The 16,483-nt window shown below is 42.4% G+C and overlaps 1 protein-coding gene across 4 annotated transcripts in view; it reads left to right on the forward strand.

Moving 5' to 3' along the window:
• The first annotated feature begins 9,455 nt into the window (after positions 1-9,455).
• KLHDC4 (kelch domain containing 4) overlaps positions 9,456-16,483 on the forward strand; it is a 55,949-nt gene continuing 48,921 nt past the window's right edge. For 2 of the 4 annotated variants that reach the window (XM_075189317.1, XM_075189318.1), the window contains exons 1-4: positions 9,461-9,672; positions 10,862-10,953; positions 11,998-12,076; positions 13,991-14,089. In XM_075189317.1, coding sequence (XP_075045418.1) covers positions 9,574-9,672; positions 10,862-10,953; positions 11,998-12,076; positions 13,991-14,089 — 369 coding nt within the window. In that variant the 5' untranslated portion in view covers positions 9,461-9,573. Of the gene's footprint in view, positions 9,673-10,861; positions 10,954-11,997; positions 12,077-13,990; positions 14,090-16,483 lie in introns of all 4 variants that reach the window. The other 2 variants (XM_075189316.1, XM_075189319.1) reach the window with 2 other exon arrangements.

The raw sequence follows: 16,483 nt of genomic DNA on the forward strand, positions 1-16,483 counted from the left end.
TGTGTAGTGGTCACGCAACGAGCGGGATGCATGTACATTGTACATTCATGTAATCTGCTGCATCAATGTATGGACCGGTAACAGAGATAAGGGAAGCTAACATTGAGCTGCGTAATCACAGACGATGAAGAGTAATCCTGAGTCACTCGTATAACAGAGCGAACAAAACCTCCCCACGTGTTGTGATCCCAAATAGATATCTGCGTAATGGAAAGAACCCTCCGTTCCCGGCTCCTTTGGCTTCTGTGCCTTTAACCGATTAACTGCCAAGCTCGCATTGCTTGTATAAAGGCACGGATTTATTCTTTACTGACCCAAACACACCTTCAGCTCCCACCGAAACCTTTTTGTATGAAACAAACATCACAAACAATGATTAAGTTTGTATGTTCTCCCTGTGTTTGTGTGGGTTTCCTCCGGGTGCTCCTGTAACGCTGGTGGAATTTGTGCCGAAAGCGTAAGCAAGAGCAGGTACACCTATGAAAATGTGCAGTCATGTGCATGTGTGTTCAGACGGACGCATCTGACGATGTGAAATTCACATTTCTCATGTAATATATTATAAGCGTCTGTTGTTTACCCCTTTAAGAATCAAATTGGAAATATCAGTTAAGTAATGTAAATAGATTGCTGTGACTTCATATAATATAACCGTCACACTAATGAATTAAAGTTGTAATCCCATGAAAAAGTTAGGCGTTTTTGTAACATAAATCAGTGTGCAGGGCTATATGTAGAATGTTGATATTAACCATTGTTCTTTGGTTGCTTTCTTCAGGCTGCTGTTATTGATTTATGATTCTGGATTACCATGGTAACCACAGTCATATGGCACATAAGTTAGTGAAGAGAGAGACTTTGGAACACCCCTCTGAGCTCTGTTTGGCCTGTGGCATCCTTCTTCTCACCCCTCTGCCATCACGTGCCACGCTGAGAGCTGTGAGCCTGTGTCTGTGTTACTGGCAACCATATTTTGCAACATCCAGAGAGAATTTGAAAAGGAGATAATGATTTATAGAAGGACAGCTAAGAAAAATAATGCAAGTCTAAAAGGTACTTATCTTGCTATTTAAAGAAAACAAGTCTCTGTGGGATTGCTGCTTTTTTAGTAGGAGGGGTTTTATGTTGTGCATGCGGAGTACAGAAATGCATACTTTTATGCAAAAAAACAACTGTGCTAATGTCCATTCATGTAAAATAAGAGAAGATATTGAGAACCGCATACACCACAAAAGATTTGTCACCGTGCCGTTTATGCAGGTATATAAAATAAGAGGAACCAGCGAGAATTCCACCCAGCACAGGGAAAAAGAGAAGTAGTACAATTAGTAACATTGTATGTCTGATAAATGAACGAGTTTATTACAGCTGGTTACTGAGACTCAAAGTCAATATTTACATTTCACAGTCACCGCGATGAGGCAAGTAATGAATAAAGATCACTATATATATATATATATATATATATATATATATATTATATTTATGGGGCTCCTAAAAGACAACTATATCTTAATTGATCATAACAGTGAGGAGACATCAGGGCTGTCTGTATTATTTGTGTCACGTCTTATGCTGCTGAACTATATCTGGAAGGTGTGCGGACCCCACATATCAGGAAATGCCCCCATAATGTACCTCCTGCATTACTTAGATCTCATTTAAATATTTTCTTCTAGCAAAACAAAATCTCTCCTTGGCAGGCGTGTGTTCATGTACCGCTCCCACAGTTTGGAGGAAATGCCCCTGGCACGCCCAGCTCCTCCCGTCAGAAGGTGCCAAGGGCTGCACCCCCACAGACACCCCCATCTTGTTCTGCAGATTTATGTGCCCTTCCCCATTAGAACTGGTGCAAAAAAAGTCACGTCACAGTACAGCAGAAGTTGCCACCATCAGGTTTACTATACACCCCTGTTCTAGCGAATTAATGGGATGAGTCCTCTAGGTATATAGCGGGTCTGGGGGGTCGACTATTCATTTAAGTTACTTCATAGTAAATTTTAAATTTTTTATATTCGACCAACTTCTATTTAAATTTTTCGTTGTCCTTTAAAGCTGGAAAATACATCTTTCAGTTACTTGGATATAGTTTTTTTTTCAAGTTTTAGCTGTAAGCTTTGCAGGGTATGGTCAGAAAAGACACTAAAGTATGAAATACTGGGAGAATTTTAATAAGGAAATACGTCCACTTTAAGCTGGAACAAAGTAAATACGCAGACACCAGACAAATTTAATTTAGAACAGAAATATGTATTTTCTTTTATAAATGATGAGAATTTCCTCCTAAAGGAAGTGTAATTAAACCATTTGGAAATGCAAAAAAAAACCATTTCAAAATGTTAATTGCAGTTCAGACCACTAACTATCAGCATCATGGATTTAGCTGCTAACAGGAATTATTTTTTGCTTTGTTTATTGAAATGTAATTTAATGCCCAGAACTCAGAACCCATTTATATACATGTATAGACTTCTCCTGCTCAGAGAGAGGGAAAATGTATATTACTGATTATTCAGTGTGCGTCAGCCCCATTAAAGGATTGGACATGCCCGGATTTTATAAGTCTGTTAATTTCTCTTGTAGAGATTGTAAAGATAATGATGCAACACTAGCGGGGATGTTACATTAGACAAAACTTCAATGTGCACAAAGCCTTACACTGAAGATGGCAGGAAGGAATTAGATGATATCTTACAATGTGCTGACCTCTACTGGTAGATGGAAGGAATTGCTCAACGCATGGATCTTGTACTGGGCTGAGTAAAGCACTTATTCACACATTCATCATTTCCCCTATAGATTTAATGATATTTGCTTGAAAGAAAACTTGACTAAAAACTGAAACAAATTTAGATCAACATCAGGAAATGATGAAATGTGTATCCTGGGCTTCTAGTTATATGCAAAAACCACAACCACTGTTTGGTGTTTGTAAAACTTACTGTAAGTACAGTTCCTGTCACTATAGAATAAGTATCTGTGGGCGGTTCTACTACAGTTCGAGTGCTAGCTTAAGCCTCCATAAGATAGCTGACATCAGAGAAAAATAGCTTGCATTCAATAAGACTGGGACGATTTTTTCTTAATAAAAGACACAAGTCTGTTAAAATGTATTACAGAAGAAAGTAATACAAGAAAAAGTAATGTGGCTTAATTCAGAATGGGGTCTCTGACTAGTAAATATAGATCACTTTGTTTAAAGCTGGATACACACTGATGCAATGATCGTACAGATGACACAAGAAAGTCCATTTGTTCAGATATCGCATTAGTGTGTGCGCTCTTACCATCATGTTTTATCATAGCAGAGCACATTGTATCATTTGATTTGGTTTTGTAAACTTCCTAAAAATCACGATCAGCGATGGAACGATGTCTGGTAAATGTGGCAGTGTGTACGCACTCACGACCAGAAGTGTAGGCAGATATCGGGCAGCATGGTGGCTTAGTGGTTAGCACTTCTGCCACACAGCACTGGGGTCATTAGTTCAATTCCCGACCATGGCCTTATCTGTGTGGAGTTTGTATGTTCTGCCTGTGTTTGCGTGGGTTTCCTCCGGGTGCTCTGGTTGCCTCCCACACTCCAAAAACATGCCCTTAGTATGTCTTGGACAGTGTGTATGTATGTTAGGGATTTGGATTGTAAGCTCCAATGGGGCAGGGATTAATGTGAATGAGTTCTCTGTACAGCGCTGCGGAATTAGTAGCGCTATATAAATAAATAGATGAAGATATCTGTACAGTGTACAGAGTCAGGATCTTTCAGCAAATGGTTATGACAGATGAAGATCACAGATCTGAAGGTAAATCGTGTAGGTGTGTACACAGGAATCTTCTGCTCATCGGGACTTTCAGTGTTTGTTGAAATCGTCACAGATATCTGAAGTAAGATTACATAGGTGTGTACCCAGTTTAACATCTTTGAGGTGTTGCTAAGGAACCACAATCAAGAATATGTTCTAGAACTTAATGAGCCTGATTAGTCTTCGGGCGTGACCTGAACGGAACTTGCTTTGAAAAAAACCCACATGTACCTTGTAGGTACGTGGGCCGTATTCAAATACAGGTGAATCTCAAGATATGGTGCCATTTGAATCTGGTATAAGTACGTTCTAGCAATACAATGCAGACAGAACACAGTGCAGGATATGCACATCAGAACGCATGAAAAAAATACTTTTTATAAAATAAATTTACAACTCTTAATACTGTAATCATCAATACATTTTTTTTTACAATAAATACATAAATCAGGATGTTCTTAAAGCATACTGTATATAAAATGCATTTTTATAATTTCTCTAACTTGCAAATACACGCTCTGCGCTATCTAGTGGCACGTATCCCTGTCCCGCAGCTGGTGCAAATGATACGACTGAAAGAAACAAACCTAATAGATGCTCTGATTTCAATCAGCAGCATTTGCATTAGCACGCCCTTACTGTACATCGCCTACGTCTGCATGCAATTGCTTTCACTGGCTTAGGTCCCGTTCTAGAGCATGCGTAGGGCTATTTCACGCAAGAGGGCGGCAGTGAATGTAATATATCTAGATAAATGTAGCATATTTAGTTAAAGACTTGGGGCTAGATTTACTAAGCTGCAGGTTTGAAAAAAGTGGGGATGTTGCCTATTGCAACCAATCAGATTCTAGCTGTCATTTTGTAGAATGCACTAAATAAATGAAAGCTAGAATCTGATTGGTTGCTATAGGCAACATCCCCACTTTTTCAAACCCGCAGCTTAGTATATCTAGCCCTTGGTCTAGAAAATACAGTATGTTAAGATCCTGTCCGGTGAGTTGCCATCAATGGTTTATACTCAGCGATGGGCAGCCTGATACCACCAGAGCTGCATGTGCCCAGCTGTGTACGGGCCGCTCTACAACCTGATTGGTTGCTATAACAGTCTATTTGTGCACAAAAAAACTTATAATTAATATGTCAATAAAAGTTGAAAGAATAATTCTAGCTCAATACATTTTTTGTCAGCTGACTTTTCCCCCTGCCCCCATCTAGCAGAAGTTTGACTGTTCCACTCAACTAACGTCTTCAGTTCGATGACAGTACTTGTCCAGACCTGCGAGAACTTCAGCCGAGCTTCAAGGATAAAGGTCAACTGCAGGAAGTCATAGGCGATGCTCTTCGGGGAGTGGCAAATGTCATCCTCCGCTGGAATCCCCTTCACAATCAAGCCGGACTTCATCAAGATTCTTGGAGTCTGGTTTGGTGGAGAGGAGGTGGCCCTAAAGTGTTGGGAAGAGAGACTCGCTACTGTGAGACAGAAAATTGGCTTGTGGAGCCTCAGAGTCCTCTGGGCTGCTCTGATTGTCAGAGCAGCCGGGCAGCACACTGTCCCTGCCTGTCACGACTGGACGGACCTGCACATACTGTGCAGCCGTCGGCAGCAAGTGTCTGCTAGGGGGGGGCGATCGCCCCCCCCCTGGATCCGCCACTGACAAGGAGCCCCTCAAAGGTGGGAAAGGGATCCCGGATATCCCCACCAGCCTGTGGGCCTTCTTTTGTCTGTAACTGCATCTACAGAACTGTTATTGAGAAGGACATTTGCCCTGCTGGGAAGTCCATGTCTAGCTTTTTCCTCCTGCCTTTTTTGGAGGAACCTTGGTTGGGACAAGTGGGACAGCTCTTTCCCTTACAACTGGACTACACCTTGGTCTTACCTGGATGTTGGACAATTTGTGAGGGAGAACCATCTGGAGGGACTTAAACCAGACTTGTGGAAGCCAAAAACTATCCACAAGATCATCAGAGCGAAAGACATTATGGAGTCTGTTCCAGGACTCCCTGCTGCTATAGCCAAACACGTCTGGGAGAATGTGGCCTCTAAGAGGCTGACTAATAGACACAAAGACATTGCATGGATGGCCATCCAGGGGGGTTTGCGTCTCAGGACATTCATGCGCTCCCGGAACCTGGGCAGATATGTTCACTGCCCATTCTGCATCACCAGAAGGGAAACAGCACAGCGTATTTTTTGGGACTGCCCCACTGCACTGGCATTGTTGGATGCCCTGGAACATGAACATAAGGACAGTGTGCTCAGGACTTGCCTTTCATACCATTCGGTATTTTATGGATTATTTCCTGGGACCCACACTATTGGGGCAATCCAGGAGGCCTGGCGCCTTATGAACTGCTATAAGAACACTATTTGGCATGTCTGGAATCGCCTCATCTTGAAAAGGGAGAAGATGACCATCCAGGACTGTCGCAGGCTGATCCACAGCCTGATAAGAGACTATAACACCATTGACAGTCCTGAGTAAGAGGGAGGATGATTGATTGGTGTCTCCCTCTTCTCTTTCTCCCCCTACGTGAGTTTTTTTTTTATCATTAAAACCTGGGACTTGTGTTTCCCCTCCCTTACCCCCTCCAACCCATTCCCCCATCACTGTTTGAAATGTTATTGAATATCTTGCCTTATTTATGCATCCTTCCCTATATTTGTCTCTGCCCTCAATAAAGCTTTGGGCCTGGGACGCCCCGCTCCTCTCACCTACCGTCCCCTCACATCCATTGCTTGTTTGAAATGTTATATTGTTTAAGTTTGTATAGTTAGTGCAGGATGTCATATCTTGTACGGTTATGCCTTCATTGTACTAAAATGTATGAATGATTATGTTTCACTGTGTACTGCGTACACCTGAATGCAATGTATCTTGTGTTTTTTGTACCTTTATACAAATAAAGTTACTTGTTTCAATAAAAAAAAAGTCTGCAGTTCGCGAGAACTTACGCCTGCTGCTGCGCAGTTTACACGTGTCCAAACTCAAAAACGCGTGGCTCTGTCTATCCAGTGTCTCCTGCTTTATGCCCACCTTCTGTGCGTACATACAGATGGCAATGATTGTGCCAACACTGCCCACTAATCATTCTTTTGAAGCGATCTAATCGTCAGGTGAATACTGCCCATAAGACGGGAAAAAAGAGGAATACGTAACATAATTCTATCTCCCTATGACGGTCAGTTTGTCCTTTCACCCTGGGGTCTGTAAAGTTGGTCCACAGGGCTATGATAAAACACTGATAATGCTGAACACAGCATTCTTAAAGACACCATTGTTGAGTTTCTACCCTCTCATATCTGCTGACTCTGCACCATTACTTTACCGCTGGGTAAATTCGCTATATAATAACAATCTGGCCGTCGGTGGCTCCCAGAGGTCTCCGTGCCATGTGTGTGTGTGTGTGTTTTTTTCCACCACCGAGAGCCTGATAAACATGGATGAGTTGTGTCAACCGTGAAACTTGCAGACGTAGACAAAATAATCTCTTCTCCCGAGTCTCATTGGAAACATCACAGAGAGCAACCAGGACGACGAGACTCAGCCACGGAGTGTAAGATAGAAGAGAGGATTCTATATAAATCGTTGTCATAGTTTGTACATTGTATTTATCCATGTGTGATACATGTGCAGTAGATATAGGGCATATAAATGGGCATGTCAGATTCAGTACGGGTCATTTACCAGAAGCGCCAACCATACAGTATATTTTTGTTTGCGCAAATGCATCTATATGTCCGTCTTGCGCAGGTGACTGATTACATTCTGCTTTTTGGAACTGTCGCCATTATAACTCTCTGCACTTTTTCTGGGATTTGTTTGGCTGGCTGGACATGGGGTGGAGATAGTTAAAATATCGCTACAAAGTCCAACCCACTAACACCGCAGGAACATCTCCTGTATGCACTTACACTTTGCTCCTAAAATACTGCTCAATCCAACATTATATACTCAGGGTCTGATTATCCAATAGGCTGACTAGGCTATAGTTTAGGGCACAAGATTTCTGGGGGTGCAAAATTGTGACAGGGAGAGGTTTAACATGAAAAGAAAACCCTGAAAGAAAATTGTAGTAATGTTTTAATCTTGGTCCTGATTAAAATCCTGCGTCCGGCTTCTTTAGAGATTTGGATATTGCACCAGGCTGGTTGAAGACACTTTGAAAAGTCTCCTCAATGACCTAATGCATTAGTGGGCTTGGTGTACTAGTATCCTGGCAGTGAGGGTGGAGCCTTGGTTTGTCATCACTGTCTACAATCTACAAAATTAATGTGGTATTTCGACGCATCCTACAAATATGGGCTTGTCATATGATGAGAGCTGTGATTGGTCAGAGTTCTCATGAAGAAACCCTATTGGCTTAATTTCTGAAACGGAAAAAATGATCATATTGGCGCTGTGCAGACGCGCCTAGATGTATGACACAACCAGAGCCTGAGCACGTGGAAAAATATGGCGGCATTTTCAGAGGAGAAATTGTCATCGGCCAATGGGTGAAGCGAGGGCGTTCCTTGTACTCGCCCCAGAGCTCCTGTCTGCGGAACAGTGAAGAATGACATTATTATTCAAATTAGATAACGGGTGGAAGGGTGCATTTATAGGGAGAAATCCACACAAATATTTCCTCTCTGGAAAAACACTAAAGTTTTGCACCAGCTTAGAGATAGCGGATATCAGGTCCTTCCAACTTTTAATGTTATACATTTTGCATCTTACAGTTGTAAGTGTCTGTTCTGAATTACACATTCCTAGGCACATTTTTCCTAAATCTAAAAAAATCCCACATGTAATTACAGCTCCGATGTCCGCAGGCAGGATTGCTTTAAGGTATTTATGAGATAAACAAAGTATTTTAGGTGAAAAACTGAACTTTAATGGAAGGACAATTCTACAGTCGGATTAGGTTGGACTTTTGATTTGACGTTTATATCGTTGCCCAGAGCGTTTGTTGAGATTTTTTCCAACTCCTTGCAAAAGGAGACTCAAATCTAGTTTGCAAAGTAATCCTATGAGAATGCAAATTAGACATGTATCTTGATTTGGCTTCTAAGAAAATGAACCTGTGTGTGGCAGGGAATTTGCACTTTAAGCTTCTGGGGCAGGGACTGATGTGAATGATTGAATATTCTCTGCAAAGTGCTGAGTAATGTGGTGGTGAAATACAAATAAACAATAATAATAATCACCACACCCAGTTTTCAGCCAGGGCAGTGAGAGTAAGAGGAGCTGCCACTAGTAAAATATTTTCCTAGTGCAGCTTTAAAGGAATCTTGGTCTGGGTATTCCAATTGTGTCTGTATAGGGTGCACTATAAAGCAGAAGCAGACAACCTGTGGCTCCCATCCTGTTGATGAACTAGAAGTCACAGAATGCCTTGCAAGCTGGCACTTGTGGCTCCACAGCAGCTGGAGAAAGTCTGACAAGCCTGAAGATGGCTGGGACTTGTAGTCCTCCAGCAGCTGGGGAGCCACAGCTTACCTCTGCTGATCTCAGACCAATCAGACAGGACTGTAAATGGGAATGTATTATATCACCACTGCTGCATATGGCACCATGATGCACTGACATCAGCAGCAGATTGGTCACATGACTCTGATACACCTTCCCACTAGGCTTCATCTCCTCCTCGCTGTGTTCTGTCATGTGGTTTCGGACGTCATCACCAGAGGCGGGTCGCGCGTCTGTGACGTCATCTTGGGTCCTGTCTACCCTGTGACACAGAGGAGTGTGGAGGAGACCAGCGTGAGGTCTGATCACAGCCCAGAGACATGGGGAAGAAGGGGAAGAAAGAGAAGAAGGTGAAGGGGGCAGAGAAAACAGCTGCCAAGATGGAAAAGAAAGTCTCCAAGAGATCCAAGAAGGATGAGGTGAGACATGCTGGCTGCATGGGTGTAGTTACCTAACAGGCAGACTAGGTGCATGCCCAGGGCTGCAGCACAACATGTTAGATTCAGCTAGTGTTTCCCTATTTTTTGGTCTTTACCAGCGACCTATGCTGCTCAGTAAATATAATGGAGATGTTATGGGTGTTATATAGAGGTGTATGAGCAAGTGGGGGGCACCATTACTAAATTAGGCTGCATCCAATGCCCAGGGCCTCAGCAACTCTGAGTTACAGCCCTGGCTGGGTGCATGAGGAGTTGAGCTACTTGTGTGAGGGGTAGATGGTGTTGGGCACAGTCACCAAACTTCAGTAAATTTACTGACTGTCAAAAATCAAGATCAGTAAAAGATGACTCTGATATTATGACTCCCACAGTATTCACCACAGTAATGGTTTTGAGTCTGAATAGGGCTACCAATCCTTGTAGATCAGTGATGGGCAACATTCCTGCTGCCCCGAGAGGTTACCCTTAAGCTCTAATAAATACATTTAATCAATGAAAGAGACACCTTTCTGTAATAACATCAACATCAATTTTGTAACAAACAAATCTGACAATAAAGCAGGAAGGAGCTGGGGGCTGCGGGTGATGGCTTGGTGGGGGGGGCGTGGGTGGCGGTTCGGGGGGGGGGGGGCGCAGGTGATGGGGGGGCAGGTGACGGCCCAGGGGGGCCCCCTTTTCCCATTCACTGATCTAGATGTTACAAATTTCATAATCTAATTTAGTACATAAGTATTGTGCCAGTAAAAATATCACTAAATAGGGTGGATGGCGCTGGGATCGACTCCACTTGTACCTAATTTCCAGGGTCAATCCCCACTTTTTTTCTGTTTTATTTTGGAGGGGGGGCATCATTGGGAATAATGACTTATAGATTGGGGTCTACACACATAGAAGTCAGTTGATTTGAATAGTCCATAAATTAACTTAAAATTTTCTAATTTATTGTAAAACCTATTCGACCACATATATATTCAAATAAATATACAACTCAAAGTGGTTTCTAAAGTGACACATTGCTTAAAGTTTGTCTGAGTTTCGTTCCTGTTTGTGAAAGTCCTCTTACAAATGTTACCATAACAATGTAATTCCCTGTGATAAGTCATATTCTTGGTGTAGCTATAAAGATTTGCTTGTCCTACATCTGTACTTTGTATATTTCTGTCCCCAGGAGGACCTGGAAGCCTTGATAGCTGAATTCCAATCTCTGGATGCGAAGAAGACCCAGGTTATAGAGACCACGTGTCCTGCACCCAGTCCAAGGCAAGAGAGCAAATTACATCTATACAGATATGACATCCTAAAGTCATGGCTTAGGTCTGAAAGTGGCTAATGTCAGCACTAGCCAGGCATGGCTATTATTGGTGAGATTAGGGATAAGAAGACCACCGATCACTGATGAGCGACGTGATTACTGTGTGACCCTCAATAGAGTCATGTGTTACATTATGTGGACCTCCCCGTATCCGAGCAACAGATCCATGTAGCGTGTTAGTGATTGGCCGTACGGGTTGGTGAGAAGCCAGCGTCCCGTTACAGAACAGGCTGTGTGATCGTACATGGCGTTGTCAGTGCGTGTCCTTAACAACAGAGATCTGCAGATAATATGTCGTATTAGTTCTTTTTATCAAAACATTTAAGCTCATAACCCAACGTTAAGCGTCCTCATTGTTTGCGTGTCCCTGTGTTCACATATTTGCAGTGCCGTAAGTACGTTTGTTATATAAAGTTATTTAATGTCTGCAGAGACCCCACTTATTTAATCTGAATATTGTTTTATCGCTGTTAGATTAACTGTTTAGCTTCTGGATAGTAAGAGCGCCTATACAGATTGTGATTTTGATATCTTATTGGGTGTAAATTGCAGTAGATAAAAGCTTAAACAGACCCCAGTCAGTGTATTAACAGAATCTATCAACTGTTGATCAGGACAAACAGTAGATTCTGTCAGACGATGACCACGTATGTGATCGTCATCCGACCGGGCTAATTTTTACTATAAAACTGCGTCTGGTGGGAACATCCAGATCTGTGTATTGGACATTAAGGGTCTTTCTGAAATGAATATCGATGCGCAGAGACTATAGATGACACCTAGAGAACAGAGTAACTGCATTTCCTTTAACTGTATCTAATAAAACTATAAATTACTCAATAAACAGAAAATATTAATGAGTTCTAAGTAACTATGTCACAATAATAAAGCGTACACACACTACACAAAGGCTCTTTAAGTTCCCTCCTAGTCTGTATTTTGTATTTAGTTGGTATCTGATCATCTTGTTATCTCTTTTCTCTTCTCTCCAGGTTAAACGCCTCTCTGACTCCCCATCCAGAGAAGGACGAACTGATTCTCTTTGGAGGTGAATATTTCAATGGCCAAAAAGTAAAGTATACCTTTTATTTTTTCCATTTATTCACGTGACTGTATAACGGATGAGAATGACGGGGGGCAGTGGAGACAGTTTTTCCCACTGTGCGGCGATGCAACACTTTATTATTTTTGTTATTATTAATATTGTAGATTTGTAAGGCGCCACAGTGGTCCGCAGCGCTGTACAGTAGGGAAGACAAGGACATACATAAAACAAGACATACGTAAAACAAGAACAGACAAGGCAGACAAAATAAACGCAGACATGAAAACAAAGGGTATGAAGGACCCTGCTCATTAGAGAGCTTACATTCTAAGGGGAAGAGGACACAGCTGAAACAAGAGGAGCGAGTGTGGCTCAGAGTAGAGATTGGGATAGTTGTGAGGGTGCATTAGTGTGAATAGTGTTATCAGGGATAAGGTCACCTCTAAATAAGAGATGGGTTTTCAAAGAGCATCTAAAGATTTGAAGGCTGTGGGAAAGTCTGATTGAGCGTGGGAGGGAATTCCATAAGTGGGGAGCAGCACGGGAGAAGTCTTGTAGGTGGGAGTGAGAGGTGGGTACCAGAGACGGGACAAGGTGCAGGTCAGAGGTAGATCTAAGAGGGCGGGAAGGGGGAGTATTTTGATATAAGATGTAAGATGTATGAAGGGGTGGTGTTGTTGAGGACTTTGTAGGTAAGGGTGAGTAATTTGAATCTGATTCTGGAGGACACAAGGAGCCAGTGTAGGGATTTGCAGAGTGGTGCAGCAGATGTGGAGCAGTGAGAGAGGAAGATCAGTCTTGTAGCAGCATTTAGGATGGATTGAGGTGTGGATATACGGGTGTCAGGAATGTCAGATAGCAGGAGGTTGCAGTAGTCAAGACGGGAGAGGATGAGAGAATGGATAAGAGTTTTGGCAGCATGTTGAGTAAGAAAAGGGCGTATTCTGACAATGTTTCTAAGGTGGAGTCGAGAGGACTGGGAGAGAGTCTGGATGTGAGGAATAAAGCAGAGGGCAGAGTCACGTGTGACGACAAGGCAGCGGGCCTTATAATGAGTGCTAGATCTACACAGATTGGTGGAGAGCGAATCCTGGGATATATTACTCCCTGAGAAACACTGTCTGGTCTAAGATAAACCTGAGGACTTTTGTGTCCATTACTGACCGTCTGTGTTAATATTTAACAGTCTATGAGCGGCCTCGGGCTATAACGTGTTGTGTGCTGTAATCTGTGGATCAGTGTCGGCTCTGATGGTGTAAAACACATTTATGAATAATCTGTATCTAGCGTTATAATGATTTTCAGATATCTACGGTAACCCCCTCTATGTTGTGATTTGATGTGTATATTACTGTATCTTTCTGTACTCGCTGTTATAATCATCGCCCTCCTTCAGAAAACTTTACTTGATTTCTACTTGAACCTCCTGCAACATTTACTGAATGTGCTTTTCATCCATGTCCTGACATCAACAGTGAGAGGTGATTTTTCAAAAAAATTTTTGTTGCCCTTGGCCAACCTGCAGCTCTCCGGGTGTTGTGAAACTACAAGCCCCAGCAAGCTCTTGCAGCGCATGTCTAGCCGATAACTGGTAAGGCATGCTGGGACTTGTAGTTTCACAACACCCGGAGAGCCACAGGTTGGCCAGGCCTGCCTTAGGATATAGCTCTCTGGACACAAAAGAACTGGGCTTTAGCCAAGGGCAATGTTATAAACAACGCTGCCTGATTATATAAACACATGGCTGAAGAACACAGATTTAAGCCAGACAAAGGAATTAATGCAGTTAAAGTTGTAGGATGACGTTGTTACAATAATGCGCTGAAGGAAAATGCAGCAACTTCTTTTTTTTATACACAGAATTTGTGGGAAAAGTAACGTTGGATCTCTTTTCTTTCTGGATAATTCAACATTGGTTGTTTTTGTTTTTCCTCATTCAGACTTTTCTATACAATGAGCTGTATATCTATAACATTAAGAAGGACAGCTGGTGTAAGTTTGACATCCCGAACCCCCCTCCGCGCCGATGTGCCCACCAGGTAAGACTCTGGCTCTCTCTTCTGTTACTTTTCTGTCATCTACACGGAGCCGTTTTGTGGGCTAAACGAATATTCAGCCTATCAAATCGCTAGGAGCTAATGACCTCACTGCGGCTTGATAGGCTGCATTCGCTGAGTGTCGGTGACAAGTACTTTTAAATGCTGCAATAGTTGCATGTGGAATAAATATCCAGTTCTTTGTTTTATGCTGTCATATATGTAAACTTTAATTATTGTAAGTTTTGCTAAAAGTAATTGCTGCTAGGACCTAAACCGGGTTTTCTGGATGTTTTTTGTAAATCTCAGGCTTGTCACAATAAAGCTATCGGTATTCAATAATTTTTTTTTTTACCTTTTTTTTTCCGTGTAGTTTGACCACTAGGGGGCACTGGTCTTTTGATTTTTATATTACTTCTGTCTTAATCAAGTAATTAACACCTTCCACTAAGGACTGTGAATACAAATCTACAAAATCAGCTTCTCTTTGTAAAACTATCTTTGACCATCTGCGTTAAGGAAACTTGGAGGCAAATAATTGAGAGAGTTATAAAGAAAATAATATATATATATATATATATATTATATACTGAATATTTTGGATGTTGGCTTTCATTTCAGTACATGTTACACGTTACTTGCTTATCAGACATTGTTTAGAGGCAAAGTGGGTCAGAGCCCCCAACAGCCCCTCTGCCAGCTGTATGTAACCAAATCCTCTATCGTCCCCCTGAATTGTCCTTATCCAATATAGGACACAAATCGCGTAACATCTTCATATATCCTCAACACAAGATTGTTGTCCTCTTAGTGAGTAAACTGAAAGTGTCCACATTGCGTTGAGATGATTCAGTCCAATGTTACTACAGCACAATGTGGGTGTTAAGCTCACCGCTGTCGCTATTTAGCTGTCAGAGTTTTTCTATTCGTCTTCTCGATGGCTGCTTGTACTAGTCTGGCATGATAAATTACTTCCGTTATCAATTCCAGTTAGTACTTCTGTTGCCCCTGTGGGCACTAGACCTCTACGTCCTGAGCCTGAAGGGGTTAAGTTGATTGATACCCGGCTGCTACCGCCAGAGTAATATTGCGGTTTGGCTCTCTTTCAGTCAATAGGGGTATTGACCCCCAGAGGCTGACGTTACTGGATCCCTCGTACAAAGTGCCCCCTCCTACCTCCTGGATCATACGAGCTGGGGTCCGTTTATCACACCCCTGGGCTGTTAGATTGACTCCGACTTCCGTCTGCACCCTGCACAGGAGAGAGGAGGGGGGGGGGGGGGTCACACACATACTGGTCTATTAGCTGGAGGGGGGATGAATAATCTCTGCTCTGTACCGTACACTTCAGACTCTAAGTGCTGCTTTTTAAATATTTATCCTAATTACTTTTAAGTTTATCTGAAGTACGGATGGTAACACAATCTGGAAAGGAGATTATTGCATGTGCTGTACGCTGGTTATCTGATCATATTGCTGAGACTAAGGCAGTAATTCCATATCCTCGATCTCTCTAGTAGGAGCGTTTTGCTTTACGATGGATTATTCGGTTTTATGTAATGTTGTAACAGAATTCTGTCCTTGACGGCATCTAATCTCTGGTGTCCGGGATGTAGGGTCCTAAGAATCCACCGTTCTATCGGTTTAACAATAAGTCTGTCGGTGTATTGTACCTGTCTGCTCCATCTACCTGATCATATGTCTTTTGTCTCATTATTGATTTTGAAAGTAAAATACAGTTACAGGAACAGTAGGGCCCATCGCGGGTCACGTCCTAGAGCCAGTTGGTTATCCCGACGTGTTGTCGTCTTCTCCGTAACTAAACTGGACGTACACAGATCACCGTGATATTTGGTTCTCGGAGATCTTGGCATGAAAATGTAAAACACAAAATACAATGGAATATTAATGAAAATATTATTGATATGTTTATTGGGTTTGCAGGAAAAATATGAATTTCTTAACGTTCATATATGGGCTACAGTGATCTACAATTTCGGGACATTTACTCCAATAAGATGTGGTCAAAATGTAACCCATAGACTGCAGCTCTGTCCTTAGACGTCAAACTAGAGACCAGTCCGTGCAGCGGATCACACTGGGGCAGCAATGAGGGATCGACGAGATTAATTAGAAACCGTTCAGATAAATAGATCAGGAAGACACTGGGATGCTATTGAGAGCTATAGAAATAGCTTGTGAGCCAGCAGTGTACCGGGGGGGGAAATACAGAACGATGGCTGCCAGGCTGCCTGTTTGCATAACACAGTGCATGGATGTATCTTGTTGTTGCACCGCCTGGCAGCTGAAATGTTAACACTGCTGTTTCTCAAGGACACAGTAATTGTAGGGTAGAGATCCTGGCATAGACGTAGGGATTTCCTTCCTCCCCCTGTC

The sequence above is a fragment of the Mixophyes fleayi genome, chromosome 10, assembly GCF_038048845.1.
Source record: "Mixophyes fleayi isolate aMixFle1 chromosome 10, aMixFle1.hap1, whole genome shotgun sequence".
In the NCBI taxonomy this organism is placed as follows: Eukaryota; Metazoa; Chordata; class Amphibia; order Anura; family Limnodynastidae; genus Mixophyes; species Mixophyes fleayi.